Source organism: Melanerpes formicivorus, unplaced genomic scaffold (assembly GCF_026170545.1).
Source record: "Melanerpes formicivorus ecotype bairdi unplaced genomic scaffold, bMelFor1.0.p_v2 SCAF_164, whole genome shotgun sequence".
Lineage (NCBI taxonomy): Eukaryota > Metazoa > Chordata > Aves > Piciformes > Picidae > Melanerpes > Melanerpes formicivorus.
In genome coordinates, this window is record NW_027142516.1 from 515,769 (window position 1) to 538,477 (window position 22,709).

Sequence of the window (22,709 nt, forward strand, 5' to 3'; positions counted from 1 at the left end):
TGGAGGAGTCCCCAAGAGAAGTCTCTTTCAGTCTGCAGAGAAGCAGCCTGAGGGGCATCTGATCAATGCTGATCAATACTTCGAGGGTGGGGGAGAGGAGGAAGGGACCAGGCTGTGTTTAGTGGTGCCCAGGGAGGGGAGAAGGGGCAAGGGGCACAAGGGGCTGTCTGCTGCAACCTCCCCATCTGAACTGGGGGAGGAACTTCTTTAGCTTAAGCTTGGTGAAGGCCTGGAGCAGGCTGCCCAGAGCGGTGCTGCAGCCTCCACCTCCCTCTGGAGCCATTCCAGAGCCCCCTGGGTGTGTTCCTGAGTAACCTTCTCCAGGTGACTCTGCCTTGGCAGGGTGGGGGGGAGGTTGGGCTCCATCATCTCCACAGCAGCCTCCCAGCCCCTCCCATTCTGGGGCTCTGTGTCACAGGGTGCAACCTTTATCCACCCCCACCCCAAATTCCTGCTCTCATCCCCAGCAGCTTGCTGGCCTGCGAGAGGCTTGGAGCTGTCAGCTGCTCTCAGGGCAGCCTGGCACAGCACTCAGCTGCCCTGGAGGTGCAGAGGTGCAAAAGCAAACAGCAGGCAGAGGTGGAGATGCTGAAGAGCTTTAATCAGAGGGCAGCACAGGCTACAGCTGGCTCCTGCAGGCCACACAGGACATTGCCCTGCCAGCTGGGCAGCCACGCAGCTCCGCACGGCCCCGGCTGGGGCATCAGCGCCTGGCAGCTTCCCCTGCGGGCTCAGCGCGGCCCAGGGCTGCTGCAGCAGCAGGGCTCGGCCCTTCAGAAGTAGCCAAAGCCACAGCTGCCTCCAGCAGACCTCCTGTAGCCACAGCTGCCCCCCCCGAAGGAATGGCCTCCCCCAAAGGAGCCCCCCCCGGAGGAGCTGCCTCCCGCGCAGGAGCCCCCAAAGCCTCCGGACCCAAAGCTTCTTCTGCCTCCATAGGAGCCCCCAAATGACCTGCCCCCACCATAGGAGCCCCCAAATGACCTGCCCCCACCATAGGAGCCCCCACCATAGGAGCCCCCTCCATAGGAGCCCCCAGAGCCAAAGGAGCTGCCCCCACCATAGGAGCCCCCAATGCCCAGAGTGCTTCCCCCACCATAAGAGCCCCCAGAGCCAAAGGAGCTGCCCCTTCCATAGGAGCCCCCTCCATAGGAGCCCCCTCCATAGGAGCCCCCACCATAGGAGCCCCCAATGCCCAGAGTGCTGCCCCCTCCATAGGAGCCCCCAGAGCCAAAGGAGCTGCCCCCTCCATAGGAGCCCCCTGACTCAATGGAGCCTATTCCCCCCGAGAAGCCCCCAATGGGGGATGGCAGCGTGGTGCCCACGATGCTCTCCTGAGGGCAGGAGCTGAGGATGGGGCCTGGGAAGGTGATGACCACGGGGGGAGGGTAGACCACGGCTCGGGAGTCCCCGCAGGAGGTGACGCAGGGCTGGCTGCAGGCATCCACGAAGGGCTGGGGGCAGCTGACCTCGCAGGGGGCAGAGCATCTGCTGCTCAGCAGCTCTCCTGAAGACATCTTCTGTGCTGGAGGCAAACCTGCAGCAGGAGGGGGCCCAGAGCTTTCAGGAGCAGCGAAAGAGAGTGGCACAAGAGGCCAAGGAATGCTTCACCTTTCTCTGTCTCTCTCTCTCTGCCCTGGCTGAGCATCCAGCCCAGCAGCTGCACCTTCCCACAGTGCCTTCTGCTGCTCTACAAACAGTGCAGATGGTGAAAGCAAAGCCCAGGAGCCCCTGTCTTGGGAGCTCAGCTCCAAGGGCTTGTTGAGTTACAGCTCTGCAGCTAACTGACATTGCACTGATCCTTGTGCCTGTGAAAATCCAGCCCTAACAGCCCCCAGATCCCTCAATCCCAGCCTGGAGGGGTGGGAAAGGACCTCTGGAGAGCATCTCCTGCACTCTCCCCCTGCCCCAGCTGGGCACCTGCCCAGGGGTACAATGCCCAGGGGGGCAGTTGGAAGCTCTCTACACCATTTCAGTCATGGAATGCCAGCATGGCTCAGGCTGGAAGGGACCTCAGAGCTCATCTGCTGCAACCTCCCCAGCACAGGCTGTGCCACCACTGACACTGGATGCCCTCTGTGCTGGAGGGAAACCTGCAGCACAGGTTAAGGAGTAAAAGTGAAAGAGGTCTTTGGAGCTCTGTGCCTTCAAACCACGGCTGTGATGCTTCAAGCTGTGGTGTCTGGGGGGGAGGAATTCTCTTCTTATGAAGATGAGAACTTCTCTCGTGGCTGCCTGACCTCTCTGCATCCTCAGGATGGTTAGAGCCAAAGAACACAACAGGAGCACAACTGCTGCTGCAGTCCTGCCTGGCTGCCAGGGAGGAATGTCCTGGAGCGAGGAGGGCTTTGGGCTCTTCTCCCAAGGAGCAAGGGACAGGACAAGAGACCTCAAGTTGCCCCAGGGCAGGTTTAGGTTGGATAGTAACAGGCCCAGGGAGGAGGCAGCCACAGCCTCCCTGGGCAGCCTGGGCCAGAGCCTCTCTGGGCAGCCTGGGCCAGAGCCTCCCTGGGCAGCCTGGGCCAGAGCCTCCCTTGGCAGCCTTGGGCTGAGCCTCCCTGGGCAGCCTGGGCCAGAGCCTCCCTGGGCAGCCTGGGGCAGAGCCTCCCTGGGCAGCCTGGGCCAGAGCCTCCCTGGGCAGCCTTGGGCTGAGCCTCCCTGGGCAGCCTGGGCCAGAGCCTCCCTGGGCAGCCTGGGGCAGAGCCTCCCTGGGCAGCCCGGGCCACAGCCTCCTCACCCTCCTACTGAAGAACTTCTCCCTCAGCTCCACTCCAACCCTGCTCTGCCTCAGCTCCAAACCCTTCCCCCTTGGCCTGCCTCAGACCCCCTCATGCAAAGTCCCTCTGCAGCCTTCCTGGAGGACCCCTTCAGGTACTGGCAGGCAGCTCTGAGGTCCCCCCTGGAGCCTTCTCCTCTCCCTGTCATGGTCTGGCAGAACTTGGCCTCACATCCTCAACCCTCCACCTCCCCCTGGTCCCTGCTGCCTGCCTGCAGCACCAACCCCGCAGGAACCAACCCCCAGCTGCTGCTGCTGCTGCTCCTCACAGGGGGCTGGCAGTGAGCTCACCCCACACCCAGAGCAGCATCCCCCCAAGGTAAAGGAACCCATGGGACACTTACCAGGCTGGGAAAGGCGAAACTCCAAGCTGGAGAAGCGGTGGTGCTGAGGAGCTGGAGGGAGACACTGATCTTATATAGGCCTCCAGCCCGAGCCTGGGGTGTGCAACCCTCTTCGTGCACGGGGCAGGGAGTACCCCAAGGTTTTGCTGTCTAAGCTCCTGGTAATTGGGATAATTGTTCTGATAGCTGATAGTGATGAGTAAATCAGCTGCACACAAGGCAGCCCTGCAACACACCCTGCCTCTTGCTCTAATCCCTAAAGGGTTTTTTAATGGCCATTTTTTTTTCCCCTTGCCTGCTGCCACCTCCTCACCTCCTTTGCCTCCCCGTGCCCAGGGCCTGAGCTGTGTTTGCTGAGCCAGCTGAAAGCTTTTGAGCCTCCCAGCAGCGTGGCTAGGGGCAGGAGAAGGGTTTGGGGTCCTGCAGAGGACTTCATTGAGATTTAGTGTGGCAGAGACAGCTGAGGAAAAAGAGGAGGATTTGAGCTCCTGGAGATGTGAGAGTGATGCCTCCCAGAGGGCAGCAACCTCTCTGCCTCTCCTGAGAGGTGGCAAAGGGAGAAGGGTGGCAATAAAATGGCTGGGGTGGAAGGGTTGGGTTGGAAGGGTTGGGTTTGGGTTAGGAGGGTTGGGATGGAGTGGTTGGTTTGGAGTGGCTGGGTTGGAGTGACTGGGTTGGAGTGGTTGGGTTGGAAGGGTTGGGTTGGAGTGGTTGGGTTGGAGTGGCTGGGTTGGAGTGACTGGGTTGGAGTGGTTGGGTTGGAAGGGTTGGGTTGGAGTGGTTGGGTTGGAAGGGTTGGGATGGAGTGGTTGGGTTGGAAGGGTTGGGTTGGAGTGGTTGGGTTGGAAGGGTTGGGATGGAGTGGTTGGGTTGGAAAGGTTGGGATGGAGTGGTTGGGTTGGAAGGGTTGGAAAGGTTAGGTTGGAAGGGTTGGGTTGGAAGGGTTTGGATGGAAGGGTTGGAAGGGTTGGGATGGAAGGGTTGGGATGGAAGGGTTGGAAGAGTTGGAAGAAAGGGTTGGAAGGGTTGTGATGGAAGGGTTGTGATGGAAGGGTTGGGATGGAAGGGTTGGAAGGGTTGGAAGGAAGGGTTGGAAGAGTTGGCTTGGAAGGGTTAGGATGGAAGGGTTGGAAGGGTTGGTATGGAAGGGTTGGAAGGAAGGGTTGGAAGGGTTGGGATGGAAGGGTTGGGATGGAAGGGCTGGAAGAGTTGGAAGAAAGGGTTGGAAGGGTTGTGATGGAAGGGTTGGGATGGAAGGGTTGGAAGGGTTGGAAGGAAGGGTTGGAAGAGTTGGCTTGGAAGGGTTAGGATGGAAGGGTTGGAAGGGTTGGGATGGAAGTTTTGGGATGGAAGGGTTGGGATGGAAGGGTTGGAAGAAAGGGTTGGAAGGGTTGGGATGGAAGGGTTGGGATGGAAGGGTTGGAAGGGTTGGAAGGAAGAGTTGGAAGGGTTGGGATGGAAGTTTTGGGATGGAAGGGTTGGGATGGAAGGGTTGGAAGAGTTGGAAGAAAGGGTTGGAAGGGTTGGGATGGAAGGGTTGGGATGGAAGGGTTGGGATGGAAGGGTTGGAAGGGTTGGAAGGAAGAGTTGGAAGAGTTGGCTTGGAAGGGTTAGGATGGAAGGGTTGGAAGGGTTGGGATGGAAGGGTTGGGATGGAAGGGTTGGAAGGGTTGGAAGGAAGGGTTGGAAGAGTTGGCTTGGAAGGGTTGGGATGGAAGGGTTGGAAGGGTTGGGATGGAAGGGTTGGAAGGGTTGGATGGAAGGGTTGGAAGGGTTGGAAGGAAGGGTTGGGATGGAAGGGTTGGAAGGGTTGGGATGGAAGGGTTGGAAGGTTTGGGATGGAAGGGTTGGGATGGAAGGGTTGGAAGGGTTGGAAGGAAGGGTTGGAAGGAAGGGTTGGAAGGGTTGGGATGGAAGGGTTGGGATGGAAGGGTTGGGATGGAAGGGTTTGGTTTCCAGGCTGTTGTAGCCTCGCAGAATTGTTTTGGCTGGATGAGACCTCCAAGATCCTCCGGAGTCCACCCATCAACCCAACACCACCATGGCCACCAACCCAAACCCTGTCCCCAAGTGCCACTTCTTGAGCACCCCCAGGGCTGGGGGCTCCACCAGCTCGCTGGGCAGCCTCTCCTGGTGCCTTCCATTGCCCACCCCGGGCTCAGTGCTGCTGCCCTGCTGCCCTCTCCCCTCGGTGCCATTCCTGGCACCACTTCGCTGCTGCTCTCCAGCCCAGCTCGAAAATGGAGCAGAGAGGAAGCTTCCTGGGCTCAGGCCTTACATCAGAAGCCAGGCAAGACCTGGCAGGCCCAAGAGGGCAGCCCTTGATCTGACAGCTCTGCTTGTCAGCACCTCCTGCTTGAGTCCTCAGCTGATGGAACCTTCCCAGATTCCTACGGCGGGATTGGGAAATCCCAGCTGACAAGGAAGACCTTGGGCACTGCTGCTCCCCTCCTAGCAGCCCTGGCGAGCGGCAGAGCCTCTTTCAACCGCCCACCTGCCTGCCACCGAGAGGCTGAGGGTGAAATATTGCCTGGGAGAGCCGCCGAGCGGCTCAGCACCACCCCCCACCCGCATCCGCACCCAGCCCGGCCTCGGCCCCGCGGGGGGCTGGGGCAGGATCGGCTGCCGGGAGCCTTTGTCGGGCTCGGAGGATCGATCAGATAAAGCGCTCAGGGATGCCCGCAGGGTGCCCCGGAGCGGAGAAAAGAGTCGTGACCACAGCAATTAAGAGGACAATTAGGACAATTAAGGGAATCAACCATGCAGCAAAACAGTTTGGCAAGAGGTCGGAAGCTCTTGCACAAAGCCTGGCGCAGGCTCCCCTGGGGGTCTGAGCAGCTATATAAGAGCCTGAGGAAGGCTTCAGCTCCATCCAGCTCCTCACCCACAGCTGCTCCGGTCCTGGTGAGTTCCAGACCCTTCCTCCCTCCCTTCCTCCCTTTTTTCTCCCTTCTCCCTCCATCCCTCCCTTCCTTCCTCCCTCCCTCCCTTCCTTCCTTCCTCCTTCCCTCCCTCCCTTCTTTCTTCCCTCCCTTCTTTCTTCCCTCCCTTCTTTCTTCCCTCCCTTCTTTCTTCCCTCCCTTCCTTCTTCCCTCCCTTCCTTCTTCCCTCCCTCCCTTCCTTCTTCCCTCCCTCCCTTCCTTCTTCCCTCCCTCCCTTCCTTCTTCCCTCCCTTCCTTCCTTCTTTCTCTAGTTGAAGCATCAGGGAAAGCTCTGCAGTGTTTAGCTGAGGTCTTGGTCTTCTACAGAAGCCTGGTGCCAGCCAGGGCCCTTTGCCTCTGGGCACCAGTGGAGGGCTGGTGGCACAGCCTGTGCTGGGGAGGTTGCAGCAGCTGAGCTCTGAGGTCCCTTCCAGCCTGAGCCATGCTGGCATTCCATGACTGAAATGCTGTGGAGAGCTTCCAACTGCCCCCCTGGGCATTGTACCCCTGGGCAGGTGCCCAGCTGGGGCAGGGGGAGAGTGCAGGAGATGCTCTCCAGAGGTCCTTTCCCACCCCTCCAGGCTGGGATTGAGGGATCTGGGGACTGTTAGGGATGGATTTTCACAGGCACAAGGATCAGTGCAATGTCAGTTAGCTGCAGAGCTGTAACTCAACAAGCCCTTGGAGCTGAGCTCCCAAGCCAGGGGCTCCTGGGCTTTGCTTCACCATCTGCACTGTTTGTAGAGCAGCAGAAGGCACTGTGGGAAGGTGCAGCTGCTGGGCTGGATGCTCAGCCAGGGCAGAGAGAGAGAGACAGAGAAAGGTGAAGCATTCCTTGGCCTCTTGTGCCACTCTCTTTCACTGCTCCTGAAAGCTCTGGGCCCCCTCCTGCTGCAGGTTTGCCTCCAGCACAGAAGATGTCTTCAGGAGAGCTGCTGAGCAGCAGATGCTCTGCCCCCTGCGAGGTCAGCTGCCCCCAGCCCTTCGTGGATGCCTGCAGCCAGCCCTGCGTCACCTCCTGCGGGGACTCCCGAGCCGTGGTCTACCCTCCCCCCGTGGTCATCACCTTCCCAGGCCCCATCCTCAGCTCCTGCCCTCAGGAGAGCATCGTGGGCACCACGCTGCCATCCCCCATTGGGGGCTTCTCGGGGGGAATAGGCTCCATTGAGTCAGGGGGGCTCCTATGGAGGGGGCAGCTCCTTTGGCTCTGGGGGCTCCTATGGAGGGGGCAGCACTCTGGGCATTGGGGGCTCCTATGGTGGGGGTGGCTCCTATGGTGGGGGGCTCCTATGGGGGCAGCTCCTTTGGCTCTGGGGGGCTCCTATGGTGGGGGCTCCTATGGTGGGGGCAGGTCATTTGGGGGCTTCTATGGAGGCAGAAGAAGCTTTGGGTCCGGAGGCTTTGGGGGCTCCTACGCGGGAGGCAGCTCCTCTGGGGGGGGCAGCTGTGGCTACAGGAGGTCTGCTGGAGGCAGCTGTGGCTTTGGCTACTTCTGAAGGGCCGAGCCCTGCTGCTGCAGCAGCCCTGGGCCGCGCTGAGCCCGCAGGGGAAGCTGCCAGGCGCTGATGCCCCAGCCGGGGCCGTGCGGAGCTGCGTGGCTGCCCAGCTGGCAGGGCAACGTCCTGTGTGGCCTGCAGGAGCCAGCTGTAGCCTGTGCTGCCCTCTGATTAAAACTCTTCAGCATCTCCACCTCTGCCTGCTGTTTGCTTTTGCACCTCCAGAGCAGCTGAGTGCTGTGCCAGGCTGCCCTGAGAGCAGCTGACAGCTCCAAGCCTCTCGCAGGCCAGCAAGCTGCTGGGGATGAGAGCAGGAATTTGGGGTGGGGGTGGATAAAGGTTGCACCCTGTGACACAGAGCCCCAGAATGGGAGGGGCTGGGAGGCTGCTGTGGAGATGATGGAGCCCAACCTCCCCCCCACCCTGCCAAGGCAGAGTCACCTGGAGAAGGTTACTCAGGAACACATCCAGGGGGCTCTGGAATGGCTCCAGAGGGAGATGGAGGCTGCAGCACCGCTCTGGGCAGCCTGCTCCAGGCCTTCACCAAGCTTAGGCTAAAGAAGTTCCTCCCCCAGTTCAGATGGGGAGGTTGCAGCAGACAGCCCCTTGTGCCCCTTGCCCCTTCTGCCCCTTGCCCCTTCTCCCCTCCCTGGGCACCACTAAACACAGCCTGGTCCCTTCCTCCTCTCCCCCATCCTCGAAGTATTGATCAGCATTGATCAGATGCCCCTCAGGCTGCTTCTCTGCAGACTGAAAGAGACTTCTCTTGGGGACTCCTCCATGCACCTCTTTGTGCTTCCACTCCCATGGCCACAGGCAGCAGCAGCAGCACAAGAGGCTGCTCCTGGGCTTGTGTCCCTCAGCCCTTGGGAAAGCCTCTTGCACTCCCTGCTGCAGGAGAGCTCCCGGTGGTGGTGGCACAGAGGTGCAGCCCTGTGCTGGGGCCACACTCAAAGGGAATCTCCCAATGCCTTCAGGTTTGGGCTCCTGGCTGCCAGAAGGCCATGGAGGGCTGGAGCAGGGCAAGGCAGGTGGGGAAGGGTCTGGGGGACAGGGCTGGGGAGGAGCAGCTGAGGGAGCTGGGGGTGTTGAGCCTGGAGGCAGGGAGGCTGAGGGGAGAGCTTCTGGGTCTCTGCAGCTGCCTGAAAGCTTGGGGCTGGGTGGGGGTTGGGCTCTTCTGCCAAGGACCCAGGGAGAGGACAAGGGGACAAAGCCTCAGGGGGAGGTTCAGGTTGGGCATGAGAAGCAATTTCTCCCCTGGAAGGGATCTCCAAGCCTGGCCCAGGCTGCCCAGGGAGGTCTCTGAATCCCCATGCCTGGAAGGGTTTCAGAGCTGCAGAGCTGTGGTGCTGAGGGCCATGGCTGAGCCCCAGCCTTGGTAGAGGTAGAGAAGGGTTGGACTGGAGGAGCTGCAGAGCAGCTGGAGGAGTCCCTGGATCCTAGAGAGAGCCCTGAGGGCTGCTCACAGATTCTGCCCCCAGCTGCAGGAGCTGCTGCAAAGGGCCAGCCCAAGCCCCAGCCCCATGGAGGAAGAAAAACCAGAGCAAAGGTGGTGATGCAAGGGGACTTTAATGTGAGCAGGACCTGGAGTGCACTGCAGAGTGAGATGGCACAGAGGGCAAAGTAGACACTTCCCCAGCTCCAGAGAAGGGCACAGCATTCCCAACAGCCTCCACAGAGTCCATTCTCCACCTGATGTTCTTCTCCTGGCACAGTCTGATGGCCAAGCTCCCTGCCAGGCCTCCCAGAGGGTATTGGCCCAGTGGGGATGGGGCTGGAGCACGCAGGGAGGAGTACCAGAAGCTGTCAGCAGCAGCAGCAGCAGCAAAGGAAGTGAAGCAGGAAGAAAGAGGTGAGGGCAGGGGGGGGCTCCTGTGGGTTCAGTGAGCCTCTGCCACCTCCAAAAGCCAGCCCCAGCTGCAGGTCTGGCTCTTGTGTTTCCATCTGCTCAGCTCTGGCAGTGGTCTCCTCAGAAGGAGCTGTAGTTGCCACGGCGAGATCCAGGGCTGCTGCTGCTGCTGCTGCTGCTGCTGTACAACCTGCTGCCGTAGCAGCTTCCCAGCCCTGGGTAGATCCCAGAGCCACAGGAGCCTCCTCTCCACGAGGAGCCTCCAGAGCCAGAGAAGCCTCCAGAGCTGGAGAAGCCTCCAGAGCCGGAGAAGCCTCCAGCAGAGGAGGAGCCCAACATCCTGGAAGCTCCCCAGGGAGTGGGGGAGCTGCTGCCCAGCCCTCGGCCGCTGATGTTGGGAACCGAGGCTCCCACCACGGTTTCCTGAGGGCAGGTGCTGAGGATGGGGCCTGGGAACTTGATGACGACTGGGGGGCCATAAACCACAGCTGTGGAGTCCCCACAGGAGCCGATGCTGGGCCCCAGGCTGGTGCTGTAGGCACAGGGCTGTGGGCAGCTGACCTCGCAGGCAGGCAGGCACCGGGAGCTGACGTTGCAGGACATCCTTCTCAGGGGGGAGGTGGAGCTGAGAGAGGCAAAAGTGCAGTTAGGGAACCCTCCTGGGGGGCAGGGCAGCTCCTTGCTCCTGCTTCCCATCCCTCCCTCAAGCCCCTCCTGGCCTGGGATCCCTCTTCCCCCTCCCTTCTTGCCCCTCTGAAGGCTGCCCAGGGCTCTGGTCGGGAGAGCTGAGCTTGGTGTTTGCTGCTCAGGCTTTGAAAGGCAGCAGGGAAGAGAAAATCCTTCTCCAGTTCCAGCTTTGAAAGTCAAACTGGCTCTTGGCACTGGCTGCAAGCTGCTGCAGGGAGCCTCCTGTGCAGCTCTGCACAGCCACAGCTCAGCTGCTGACAGCTCAGCTCAGGCTCAGCTCAGCTCCTCACACCTCAGCTCAGCTCCTCACACCTCAGCTCAGCTCCTCACACCTCAGCTCAGCTCCTCACACCACAGCTCAGCTGCTGACACCTCAGCTCAGGCTCAGCTCAGCTCCTCACACCACAGCTCAGCTCCTCACACCTCAGCTCAGCTCCTCACACCTCAGCTCAGCTCCTCACACCTCAGCTCAGCTCTCCAGATCTCAGCTCCTCACACCTCAGCTCCCCACACCTCAGCTCTTCACACCCCAGCTCAGCTCTTCACACCCCAGCTCAGCTGCTTACACCTCAGCTCTTCAGATCTCAGCTGCTCACACCACAGCTCAGTTCCTCACACCACAGCTCAGCTCCTCACACCTCAGCTCAGCTGCTTACACCTCAGCTCTTCAGCTCTCAGCTCCTCACAGCTCAGCTCTCCAGATCTCATCTCCTCACACCTCAGCTCTCCAGATCTCATCTCAGCTCCTCACACCTCAGCTCTCCAGATCTCAGCTCAGCTCTTCACATCTCAGCTCAGCTCAAGCTCAGCTCCTCACACCTCAGCTCAGGCTCAGCTCAGCTCCTCCTCACACCTCACCTCAGCTCCTCACACCTCACCTCAGCTCCTCACACCTTCACTCTTCACACCTCAGCTCCTCACACCTCAGCTCAGGCTCAGCTCAGCTCCTCACAGCTCAGCTCTTCAGCTCTCAGCTCCTCACTCCTCAGCTCTTCAGCTCTCAGCTCCTCACAGCTCAGCTCTTCAGCTCTCAGCTCCTCACACCTCAGCTCTTCAGCTCTCAGCTCCTCACACCTCAGCTCTTCAGCTCTCAGCTCCTCACACCTCAGCTCAGGCTCAGCTCAGGTCTCCAGATCTCAGCTCAGCTGCTCACACCTCAGCTCAGCTCTTCAGATCTCAGGTCCTCACACCTCAGTTCTCCAGATCTCAGCTCAGCTCTTCACACCTCAGCTCAGGCTCAGCTCAGCTCCTCACACCTCAGCTCAGGTTCATCTCAGCTCCTCACACCTCAGCTCAGGCTCATCTCAGCTCCTCACACCTCAGCTCAGGTTCATCTCAGTTCCTCACACCTCAGCTCAAGCTCAGCTCAGCTCCTCCTCACACCTCACCTCAGCTCCTCACCCCTCAGCTCCTCACCCCTCAGCTCAGGCTCATCTCAGCTCCTCACACCTCAGGTCAGTTCCTCACACCTCCACTCTTCACACCTCAGCTCAGCTCCTCACACCTCAGTTCCTCACACTTCAGCTCAGGCTCATCTCAGCTCCTCACACCTCAGCTCAGGCTCATCTCAGCTCCTCACACCTCAGCTCAGGCTCATCTCAGTTCCTCACACCTCAGCTCAAGCTCAGCTCAGCTCCTCCTCACACCTCACCTCAGCTCCTCACCCCTCAGCTCCTCACCCCTCAGCTCAGGCTCATCTCAGCTCCTCACACCTCAGGTCAGTTCCTCACACCTCCACTCTTCACACCTCAGCTCAGCTCCTCACACCTCAGTTCCTCACACTTCAGCTCAGGCTCAGCTCAGCTCCTCACACCTCAGCTCAGCTCCTCACACCTCAGTTCCTCACACCTCAGCTTAGGCTCAGCTCAGCTCCTCACACCTCAGCTCCTCACACCTCAGCTCAAGCTCAGCTCAGCTCCAGCTCAGCTCAGCTCCTCCTCACACCTCAGCTCAGCTCCTCACACCTCAGCTCAGCTCCTCACACCTCAGCTCAGGCTCATCTCAGTTCCTCACACCTCAGCTCAGCTCCTCACACCTCAGTTCCTCACACCTCAGCTCAGCTCCTCACACCTCAGCTCCTCACCCCTCGGCTCAAGCTCAGCTCAGCTCCAACTCACCTACAGCAGCAGCAAGTCAGGAGAGTCAGGAGAAGGCTGTGGAAGGCTGCTGAGCTGCTCCTGCTTTTATACCCCTTTGGTAGGCAGCTGGAAGGAGGTGAAGCACCCAATAAAACCTCATAAAAACCTCTGGCCCTTACCAAACTGAGGAGGTTCCCCCTCCCCTCCCCCCCCTTCCTTCTCCCTCTGGATGACTTCTCTGGTGCCTGTAATTATTTTTCCCAGCTCCTCACTAATGATTTGTCCTCAGCCCTCCACGAGGTGACTCTCACCTAATAAATTTGCCTTCCCTATTGTGTTGAAACTTTACAGCCCCACAGCTGCTGACTGGCACCAGGCTTTAGCAAGGCAATTAGTGGCCTCTGCTAATTGGGGTGCTTTTTTTTGTCTCCCCTTAATGATTTAGCAGAGAAGGAGATGATCAACCCTGCGGTGGAAGTTCAGCTTCACTTCTGTCCCCCTGGGCTGGACCACAGCTGGAAGCCTGGGGGTCAGGGTCTGGGCTCCTCACTGCCAGGAGGACACTGAGAGGCTGGAGAAGGGCAGGGGAGGTGGGGAAGGGCAAGGGGAGGTGGGGAAGGGGCTGGGGAGGAACAGCTGAGGGAGCTGGGGATGGGGAAGGGACAGAAAAGGGCAAGGAAGGTGGGGAAGGGTCTGGAGAGGAGCAGCAGAGGGAGCTGGAGGTGGGGAATGGACAGAGAAGGGCAAGGAAGGTGGGGAAGGGTCTGGGGAGGAGCAGCACAGGGAGCTGGGGGTGGGGAATGGACAGAGAAGGGCAAGGAAGGTGGGGAAGGGTCTGGGGAGGAACAGCTGAGGGAGCTGGAGGTGGGGAATGGACAGAGAAAGGCAAGGAAGGTGGGGAAGGGTCTGGAGAAGAGGGCTGGGGAGGAGCAGCAGAGGGAGCTGGGGGTGGGGAATGGACAGAGAAGGGCAAGGAAGGTGGGGAAGGGTCTGGGGAGGAGCAGCTGAGGGAGTTCAGGGAGGTTCAACCTGGAAAAGAGGAGGCTGAGGAGAGACCTTCTGGGCTGGGAGAATCCCTGTGGTGGTTCTACCACCTCTGCCTGCATGCAGCAAGGTGCAGTGTGGAGTCCTGGGGGTAGAGTTTGGACTCCTCACTGCCAGGAGGACACTGAGAGGCTGGAGAAGGGCAAGGGAGGTGGGGAAGGGGCTGGAGAAGAGGGCTGGGGAGGAGCAGCTGAGGGAGCTGGGGGTGGGGAATGGACAGAGAAGGGCAAGGAAGGTGGGGAAGGGTCTGGGGAGGAGCAGCTGAGGGAGTTCAGGGAGGTTCAGCCTGGGGAAGAGGAGGCTGAGGGGAGAGCTTCTGTGTCTCCCCAGCTCCCTGAGAGGAGGCTGGAGCCAGGTGGGGTTGGGCTCTTCTCCCTCTCTCAGGTGACAGAAGGAGAGCAAATGGCCTCAAGTTGCACCAGGGGAGGTTCAGGTTGGCCATGAGGAACATTTTCTTACCCCAAAGGGTTGTCCAGGCCTGGCCTGTCCAGGAGGGATCCACTGTCCCCTTATGGAGGTTGGGGCAGATGACCTCTGAGGTCCCTTCCACCCTGAGCCCTTCTGGGCTTGATTCCATGCCCCTGTGCTGGGGCTCAGCAGGGCCAGGCTGGGGTTGCAAAGGCTGCTGACCCTCACCCCAATTGGGGCTGGGCAGCTCCATCTGGGAGCTATTCTACCTCCACCTAAGGCTTAGGCATCCATCGTGGCTCTGAGACCCAGAAGCCACCTTCTGGAAAGCCATCAGGGAGGTCAAGAGAGGGATCAGCTCCTGCTGCAGCTGCCACCAGCCCCAGCACCAGGCCAGAAGGGACTTGGTTCCTGTTTCCATGAGACAAAAGCCATCCACAGCCTCCCTGGGCAGCCTCTGCCAGGCTCTCACCTCCCTGGGACTGAAGAACTTCTCCCTCAGCTCCACTCTCACCCTGCTCTGCCTCTGCTCCAAACCATTCTCCCCTTGGCCTGGCTCAGACCCCCTCACACAAAGTCCCTCTGCAGCCTTCCTGCAGGATCCCTGCAGGCACTGGAAGCAGCTCTGAGGTCCCCCTGGAGCCTTCTCCTCTCCATGCTGCCCAGCCCCAGCTCCCTCAGCCTGAGGAGCTCCAGCCCTTGGCTCATCTTTGTGGTAAGTCCTCTGCATGTCCAGGGCAGCAGAATTCACTGTCCCCATGGCTGGACACCAAGCTCAGGGTCCTGCCTGTGTCCATCTCACAGATGCCAGGGGCTGAGCCTGGCAGGAGGAATTCCTGAGGGCTCCTTTCAGCTTGGGAAGAGTTTGGCTGAGGAGGTCTGGCAGGGGGCTGAGTGCTGGTGCTCAGCTCCACTCCTACCCTGCTCTGCCTCAGCTCCAAACCATTCTGCCCTTGGCCTGGCTCAGACCCCCTCATGCAAAGTCTCTCTGCAGGATGCCTTTGGGCACTGGAAGCAGCTCTGAGGTCCCCCTGGAGCCTTCTCCTCTCCATGCTGCCCAACCCCAGCTCCCTCAGCCTGAGGAGCTCCAGCCCTTGGCTCATCTTTGTGGTAAGTCCTCTGCATGCCCAGGGCAGCAGAATTCACTGTCCCCCATGGCTGGACACCAAGCTCAGGGTCCTGCCTGTGTCCATCTCACAGATTCCAGGGGCTGAGCCTGGAAGGAAGAATTCCTGAGGGCTCCTTTCAGCTTGGGAAGAGTTTGGCTGAGGAGGTCTGGCAGGGGGCTGAGTGCTGATGCTCAGCTCCACTCTCACCCTGCTCTGCCTCAGCTCCAAACCATCTCCCCTTGGCCTGGCTCAGACCTCCCTCACACAAAGTCTCTCTGCAGCCTTCCTGCAGGATCCCTGCAGGCACTGGAAGCAGCTCTGAGGTCCCCCTGGATCCTACTCCTCTCCATGCTGCCCAACCCCAGCTCCCTCAGCCTGAGGTGCTCCAGCCCTTGGCTCATCTTGGCTGGACACCAAGCTCAGGGTCCTGCCTGTGCCCATCTCACAGATTCCAGGGGCTGAGCCTGGCAGGAAGAATTCCTGAGGGCTCCTTTCAGCTTGGGAAGAGCTTGGCTGAGGAGGTCTGGCAGGGGGCTGAGTGCTGCTGCTCAGCTTCGAGCTCCCAGCGCAGGAGGGAGGATCAGGGATTTGTGTGGGGCTGGGGCTGGGCTGCCCAGAGTACAAATCACAGAGCCATGGAATCAATAAGGTTGGGAGAGAGCTCAAAGGTCACCAAGCCCAACCTGGCAAAGGTGCAGGGATGAGGCTGCAGTGCAGGGTGATGCCTCACAGCTCGGGGAGGACACTTGCACCACCACTCAGCCCTTGCTCAACAGGCTGAGGAGGGAAGTGTTGGGCAAGAGGAGTGGGCACCGCTGGGGCACTGCTGCCAGGAGCTTTATCTGCCCTGCACATCTGCTCCTGAGCTGGGAACTCAGCACAGCAGTCACACCACCTCCTTGGGGAGCCTGGGGTGCCAGTGGGAACGTGGCAGTGGCAGGGGGAGAGGGAATGGGCTGAGGCTTGAGGAGGGGAGGCTGAGGCTGGGGATGAGGAAGAAATTCTTCCCAGTGAGGGGGGGTGAGAGCCTGGCACAGGTCAGCCAGGGAGGCTGTGGATGCTCCCTCCCTGGAGGTGTCCAAGGTCAGGCTGGCTGAGGCCTTGAGCAGCCTGGGCTGGTGGGAGGTGTCCCCCCCCAGCTTTGTTGCCCTTCTCTGGCCCTGCTCCAGCCTCTCAATGTCCTGCTGGGAGTGAGAAGCCCAAAACCTGAGGCCAGGACTCATGGTGTGGCCTCCCCACTGACTCCAGAGCAACTCCTGGGGGGTTACCCCTGGATGCAGGCTAGAGGCAGACAGGGGGGGCACAAAACTTCCTGGGTTTTAAGTGCCAGGCTCTACACATTGGCCACAACAACCCCATGGAGCCCTGCAGGCTGGGGGCAGAGGGGCTGAGAGCAGCCAGGCAGAGAGGGACCTGGGGGGCAGTGGTGGAGACCAGCTGAACATGAGCCAGCAGTGTGCCCAGGTGGCCAGGAAGGCCAAGGGCAGCCTGGCCTGCAGCAGGCAGAGTGTGGCCAGCAGGAGCAGGGAGCTCATCCTGCCCTGTGCTCAGCACTGCTGAGGCCACACCTTGAGTCCTGTGGCCAGTTCTGGGCTCCTCAGGTCAGGAAGGAGGTTGAGCTGCTGGAAGGTGTCCAGAGAAGGGCAACAAAGCTGGGGAGGGGTCTGGAGCACAGCCCTGTGAGGAGAGGCTGAGGGAGCTGGGGTTGCTTAGCCTGGAGAAGAGGAGGCTCAGGGGAGACCTCATTGCTCTCTCCAGCTCCCTGCAGGGAGGTTGTAGCCAGGTGGGGGTTGGGCTCTCCTCCCAGGCACCCAGCAGCAGAACAAGAGGCCACAGCCTCAAGCTGTGCCAGGGGAGGTTTAGGCTGGAGGTCAGGAAGAAGTTCTTCCCAGCAAGAGAGACTGAGCCCTGGGGATGTGCTGCATGGGGAGGTGATGGAGTCCCCACCCCTGGAGGTGTTCAACAACAGCCTGGCTGAGGCCCTTGGTGCCATGGCTGGGTTGCTCAGATGGTGCTGGGTGAGAGGTTGGACTTGGTGATCTCTGAGGTCTTTTCCAGCCTGGTTCATCCTGTGTTCTGTCCTATCCTGAAGGCTTTGTGGCAGATTTCCTTGGCCCATGCAGAGGAGCTGACCCTGCGGTGGGGGGCAGCCGCTGCACCGCTGGGCAGGAGCTGCTGCGCCAGGTGAAGTCCTTCCTGGCTTGCAGGTGTGACAGGGCAGGGGGAGGAAAGGCAGCAGAGACTGCTTGATGCAAGAGGGCTTTAATACAAATGAGGAGAGGGGGGGGATGTTCTTGCAGGAGGAGGCAATGCAGGGGGCACAGGAAGTCCTTTCCATCCCAACCAGGACCACAATCCATCAGCCATCCCCAAGACCACCTCCTCCTCCTCCTCCTCCTCCTCCTTCTTCTTCTTCTTCTTCTTGCTGGACACTTGCACAGTCACTTCCCATCCCTTCTTCCACTCTCTTTGGGTTCAGGCAGAACAAAGCACACCAGGAACAGAAGGCCCCGGGGGGGAGGTGGGGGGTCGGGGGGGGGTGGGGTGTGTGACGTTGGCACAGCCTCAGAGGAAGCCCAGCGAGACCCCAAGCAAGCCCCAGGCTGCTCCTGGCGGGGGGCTGGAGGGCAGAGGCTGCTTGGCACCTCGGATTCCCAGCTCTAAATGGCAGCTACTAGCTTGGCTTTTAGGGTTCCTGCGCCCCTTGCTCCCTGCAGGGCCCCGGGAGGGGCTGTGGGTGGAGCCCTAGGAGGGGCTCTGGGAGGAGCCCCCCGGGAGGAGCCCCCCGGGAGGGCGCCCTAGAAGGGGCCATAGTTGCCGTAGCGGTACCGGTAGTAGCCCCTGGAGAAGAGGGGGGAGGAGCTCCTCCCAAAGCCTGAAAACAAGGAGTTCCTGTAAAAGCCTCCCAAACGGGAGAAGCCCCCCCCGCAGGAGCCCCCTCCCATGCCCCCCGAGGAGCTGCAGGAGCCGTGGGAGCTCATCCCATAGGAGCTGCCCCCGCCGCACGACCCTCCGGAGCCCATTCCTCCTCCTCCTCCTCCTCCAGAGCCCATTCCTCCACCACTGGAGCCCCAGCCTCCTCCTCCAGAGCCCATTCCTCCACCACTGGAGCCCCAGCCTCCACCTCCTCCTCCCATTCCTCCTCCACCTCCCATACCTCCACCTCCTCCTCCCATACCTCCACCTCCTCCTCCCATTCCTCCACCTCCTCCTCCCATTCCTCCTCCCTCAGCCATGGTGCTTCCCACAACGCATTCCTGAGGGCAGGTGCTGATGATGGGGCCTGGGAAAGTCACCACCACCGGTGGGGCATAGACAATGGCTCTGGAGTCCCCACAGGAGCTGACACAGGGCTCGTTCCAGTAGCTGATGCAGGGCTCCGGGCAGGTGATCTCGCAGGGCTCGCTGCAGCGGGAGCTAAGCAGTGCTCCATAGGAGGACATCTTGCCAAGTGTGGGGGTTGTGGGGGGGGGGGAGAGGAAGTCAACCTGCAAGGCAAGAAGAGTGGCTCCAGACAGGGGAAGGCAGAGCCAGGGGAGAGGAGGAAGGAGGAAGGCACCCAGAGGGGCAGCGTGGGCTGTGTGGTGCTGGAGCCACGGAGCTGCCCAAGCCCTCCGGGCCGACCAATGCTCATTGATGATGATGATGATGATGGTGATGATGGCAGAGCCCCAGCCCCATCCAAACTGATCAGCACTTGTGAGGGCACCACCCCTGCTGCCCCAGAGCAGAGCCATTAAGGCTGGGAAAGACCTCTGAGGTCATCCAGACCGACATCAACCCAAGCCCACCGCAGCCGCCAACCCCAAGGGGCTGGGGACTCCACCCCCCCTGGGCAGCCTGGGCCAGTCCCTGACCACCCTTGCAGGGCAGAGGTTGGTCCTCACCTCCAACCTAACCCTCCCCTGGGGCAACCTGAGGCCCTCTGCTCTCTTTCTATCCTTTGTTACTAGGAGAAGAGTCCAACCCTCCCCCCCCCCCCCCGGCTCCAGCCTTGCTTTCAGGCAGCTGTGGGGAGGCAGAAGGTCTCTCCTGAGCCTCCCCCAGGCTGGAGACCCCCAGCTCCCTCAGCCTGCTCTTCAGCAGGCTTCTGCTCTAGACCCTTCCAGGCCTGTGCTCTGCAGGTCTCATCAGCCAAGGGAGATGAAACTGCTGGGGTAGAGGCTGCTCTGGAGTCTAATCCCACTCCTCTTTGCTGCTCCATCCCCCTCTTGCTCCCCCAGAGGAGGTCTGGGAAGCAATTCTCTCTCTGCTTTCCTCACATAGAACGGTTTGGGTCGGAAGGGACCTCCAAGGGGCCAACCCCCTGCACTCAGCAGGGACATCCTCCACTAGAGCAGGCTGCCCAGAGCCCTCTCCAGCCTCACCTTGACTACCCCCAGGCTTGGGGCCTCAACCACCTTCCCTGGGAGCCTGCTGCAGTGTTCCAGCAGCCTCCTGGCGCACAACTTCTTCCTCACCTCCAGCCTGGTCGTCTTTGCTCAGCCCTCTCCCGGCAGTGCTTTGGGAGCCCTTTGTCTCCACAGGGAAGATGCTCAGTCCCCCAGGCACTGCCTTGCCCCCCAGCCACATTTCTGAGGCTCTCATTGCCCTTTTTTTTTACCCCCTTCCCCCTCCTCTCCCCCACAATTCCTCTCCCCCACCCTGTCTGCCACTTCCAGCTTGCAGACACAACGGTCTGGAGGTCCAGCCCCGAGCCAGGATTGGAGCAGTTACCTCCCTGTAAATTCCTGCCTGTCATCAGGAGCTGATTCAACTTACCCTGCCACCAAGAAGGACCAAGTCAGCAGAAGCAGCTGCAGGGACCTGAGTGATGAGGACTTTTATAGGGCTGGCATAGAGGAGAGCCACTGGGAGATGCCTTTGCGTAACCAGGGCCTTGCTCCTTGTGAAACTGAATTGTTTTTCCCCCTTCCTTTGTTGCAACTGTTTTGATAACAGCTTCTGATCAGCAGATAACTTCCCCAAGCCCACACAGCACCAGCCAGCGGCACCCAGCTGCAGAGCTTGGCCTGGAGTGGGTGAGGAGGGAGCCCAGAGGTGGATGAAAGGGTGAGGAGCAGGAGCCCAGGCAGCTGTTTACCATCACCTGGAGTTCTGTTAACTCTTTGGGGGTTTAGTGACAGGAGGCCAGGCTGAGGGAGCTGGGGGTGGGGAAGAGGAGGCTCCAGGGGGGGACAACAAAGATGAGCCAAGGGCTGGAGCACCTCAGGCTGAGGGAGCTGGGGTTGGGCAGCATGGAGAGGAGAAGGCTCCAGGGGGACCTCAGAGCTGTTTCCAGTGCCCAAAGGCATCCTGCAGAGGGACTTTGTATGAGGGAGGGCTGAGCCAGGCCAAGGGGAGATGGTTTGGAGCAGAGGCAGAGCAGGGTAGGAGTGGAGCTCAGCATCAGCACTCAGCCCCCTGCCAGACCTCCTCAGCCAAACTCTTCCCAAGCTGAAAGGAGCCCTCAGGAATTCCTCCTGCCAGGCTCAGCCCCTGGAATCTGTGAGATGGACACAGGCAGGACCCTGAGCTTGCTGTCCAGCCAAGATGAGCCAAGGGCTGGAGCACCTCAGGCTGAGGGAGCTGGGGTTGGGCAGCATGGAGAGGAGAAGGCTCCAGAGGGACCTCAGAGCTGCTTCCAGTGCCCAAAGGCATCCTGCAGAGGGACTTTGTATGAGGGAGGGCTGAGCCAGGCCAAGGGGAGATGGTTTGGAGCTGAGGCAGAGCAGGGTGAGAGTGGAGCTGAGCATCAGCACTCAGCCCCCTGCCAGACCTCCTCAGCCAAGCTCTTCCCAAGCTGAAAGGAGCCCTCAGGAATTCCTCCTGCCAGGCTCAGCCCCTGGAATCTGTGAGATGGACACAGGCAGGACCCTGAGCTTGGTGTCCAGCCATGGGGCACAGTGAATTCTGCTGCCCTGGGCATGCAGAGGACTTACCACAAAGATGAGCCAAGGGCTGGAGCACCTCAGGCTGAGGGAGCTGGGGTTGGGCAGCATGGAGAGGAGAAGGCTCCAGGGGGGACCTCAGAGCTGCTTCCAGTGCCCAAAGGCATCCTGCAGAGGGACTTTGTGTGAGGGAGGTCTGAGCCAGGCCAAGGGCAGAATGGTTTGGAGCTGAGGCAGAGCAGGGTAGGAGTGGAGCTGAGCATCAGCACTCAGCCCCCTGCCAGACCTCCTCAGCCAAACTCTTCCCAAGCTGAAAGGAGCCCTCAGGAATTCCTCCTGCCAGGCTCAGCCCCTGGAATCTGTGAGATGGACACAGGCAGGACCCTGAGCTTGGTGTCCAGCCATGGGGACAGTGAATTCTGCTGCCCTGGGCATGCAGAGGACTTACCACAAAGATGAGCCAAGGGCTGGAGCACCTCAGGCTGAGGGAGCTGGGGTTGGGCAGCATGGAGAGGAGAAGGCTCCAGGGGGACCTCAGAGCTGTTTCCAGTGCCCAAAGGTATCCTGCAGAGGGACTTTGCATGAGGGAGGGCTGAGCCAGGCCAAGGGCAGAATGGTTTGGAGCTGAGGCAGAGCAGGGTGAGAGTGGAGCTGAGCATCAGCACTCAGCCCCCTGCCAGACCTCCTCAGCCAAACTCTTCCCAAGCTGAAAGGAGCCCTCAGGAACTCCTCCTGCCAGGCTCAGCCCCTGGCATCTGTGAGATGGGCACAGGCAGGACCCTGAGCTTGGTGTCCAGCCAAGATGAGCCAAGGGCTGGAGCACCTCAGGCTGAGGGAGCTGGGGTTGGGCAGCATGGAGAGGAGAAGGCTCCAGGGGGACCTCAGAGCTGCTTCCAGTGCCTGCAGGGATCCTGCAGGAAGGCTGCAGAGGGACTTTGCATGAGGGAGGGCTGAGCCAGGCCAAGGGGAGATGGTTTGGAGCTGAGGCAGAGCAGGGTGAGAGTGGAGTTGAGGGAGAAGTTCTTCAGTCCCAGGGAGGTGAGAGCCTGGCAGAGGCTGCCCAGGGAGGCTGTGGATGGCTTTTGTCTCATGGAAACAGGAACCCAGTCCCTTCTGGCCTGGTGCTGGGGCTGGTGGCAGCTGCAGCAGGAGCTGATCCCTCTCTTGACCAGGGAGGCTGTGGCTGCCTCCTCCCTGGGGATGCTCAAGGCCAGGTTGGAGGAGGCCTGGAGCAGCTGAGTCTAGCTGAGAGGGCTCCCTCCCCACTCAGATGATCTCTGAGGTCCCTTCCAACCTGAGCCACGCTGTGACTTAGACCAGTTTGGGCTAGGAACCATTTCTGCCCTGCAAGAGTGGTCAGGGCCTGGCCCAGGCTGCCCAGGGAGGTGATGGAGTCCCCAGCCCTGGAGGGGGGGTGTCCAAAAACCTGTGGCTGTGGCACTTGGGGGCAGGGTTTGGTGGCCCAGGGTGGTGCTGGGGCAGTGGTTGGATGACCTCAGAGGTCTTTTCCAACCAAACCAATTCTTTGCCTAGGATCCTGAGGGCTGGAAGTGGCCCAGCAGCCCTCTTCACCACACCTCAACCACCTCACAGCCAAAGACCTCTTCCAAAGGCAGCAGCAACAGCTGGAAGCTCAACCCCCTCTGCAAACATCGACCCCACCAGGGGGCTTTGCTGCTTTTCCCCTGGAGGATTTGCTGCTCCAGAAGGGATCTGGAGGGGCTGGAAGGGGTCCAGAGCAGGGCCAGGAGGAGGAGTAGAGGGCTGGAGGTGTTCTGCTGTGAGGACAGACTGAAGGAGTTGGGGTTGTGCAGGCTGGAGAGGAGAAGGCTCCCAGGAGACCTTCTTGTGGCCTTCCAGGATCTGCAGGGGGCTCCAGGAAAGCTGGGGAGGGACTTTGGAGGGTGTCAGGGAGGGAGAGGACTGGGGGGGATGGAGCAAAAATGGAAATGGGTAAGTTCAGCTTGGCTGTGAGGAAGAAGCTCTTCCCCAGCAGGGTGGTGAAAGCCTGGCCCAAGCTGCCCAGGGGGGTGGTGGAAGCCTCAGCCCTGGAGGTGTTTGCAGCCAGGCTGGAGGTGGCTGTGAGCAGCCTGCTGTGGGGTGAGCTGCTCCTGCCCATGGCAGGGGGGT

General features: G+C 60.5%; 3 protein-coding genes across 3 annotated transcripts; all 3 read right to left on the minus strand.

Annotated features, from left to right (window-relative positions):
* Window positions 1–773: 773 nt before the first annotated feature.
* LOC137457279 (scale keratin-like) lies at window positions 774–3,180 on the minus strand. The gene is made up of 2 exons (XM_068169111.1): window positions 3,118–3,180; window positions 774–1,534 (listed from the first exon to the last, which is right to left on the minus strand). The coding sequence occupies exon 2, from the start codon at window positions 1,512–1,514 to the stop codon at window positions 774–776; it is 741 nt and encodes a 246-aa protein (XP_068025212.1). The 5' UTR covers window positions 1,515–1,534; window positions 3,118–3,180.
* A 6,323-nt stretch (window positions 3,181–9,503) lies between these two features.
* Window positions 9,504–9,986, minus strand: LOC137457280 (claw keratin-like). The gene has a single exon (XM_068169112.1). It carries the CDS (start codon window positions 9,984–9,986, stop codon window positions 9,504–9,506), a length of 483 nt encoding a protein of 160 aa, XP_068025213.1.
* Window positions 9,987–16,955: 6,969 nt separating this feature from the next.
* On the minus strand, window positions 16,956–19,712 carry LOC137457251 (claw keratin-like). The gene is made up of 2 exons (XM_068169084.1): window positions 19,471–19,712; window positions 16,956–18,197 (listed from the first exon to the last, which is right to left on the minus strand). The coding sequence occupies exon 2, from the start codon at window positions 18,150–18,152 to the stop codon at window positions 17,508–17,510; it is 645 nt and encodes a 214-aa protein (XP_068025185.1). The 5' UTR covers window positions 18,153–18,197; window positions 19,471–19,712; the 3' UTR covers window positions 16,956–17,507.
* Between the last annotated feature and the right edge of the window lie 2,997 nt (window positions 19,713–22,709).

Excerpts from the sequence above, each read along its gene's own strand:
- LOC137457279 (XM_068169111.1), bottom strand. The coding sequence starts at position 1,514 with ATGTCTTCAGGAGAGCTGCTGAGCAGCAGATGCTCTGCCCCCTGCGAG.
- LOC137457251 (XM_068169084.1), bottom strand. The coding sequence starts at position 18,152 with ATGTCCTCCTATGGAGCACTGCTTAGCTCCCGCTGCAGCGAGCCCTGC.
- LOC137457280 (XM_068169112.1), bottom strand. The coding sequence starts at position 9,986 with ATGTCCTGCAACGTCAGCTCCCGGTGCCTGCCTGCCTGCGAGGTCAGC.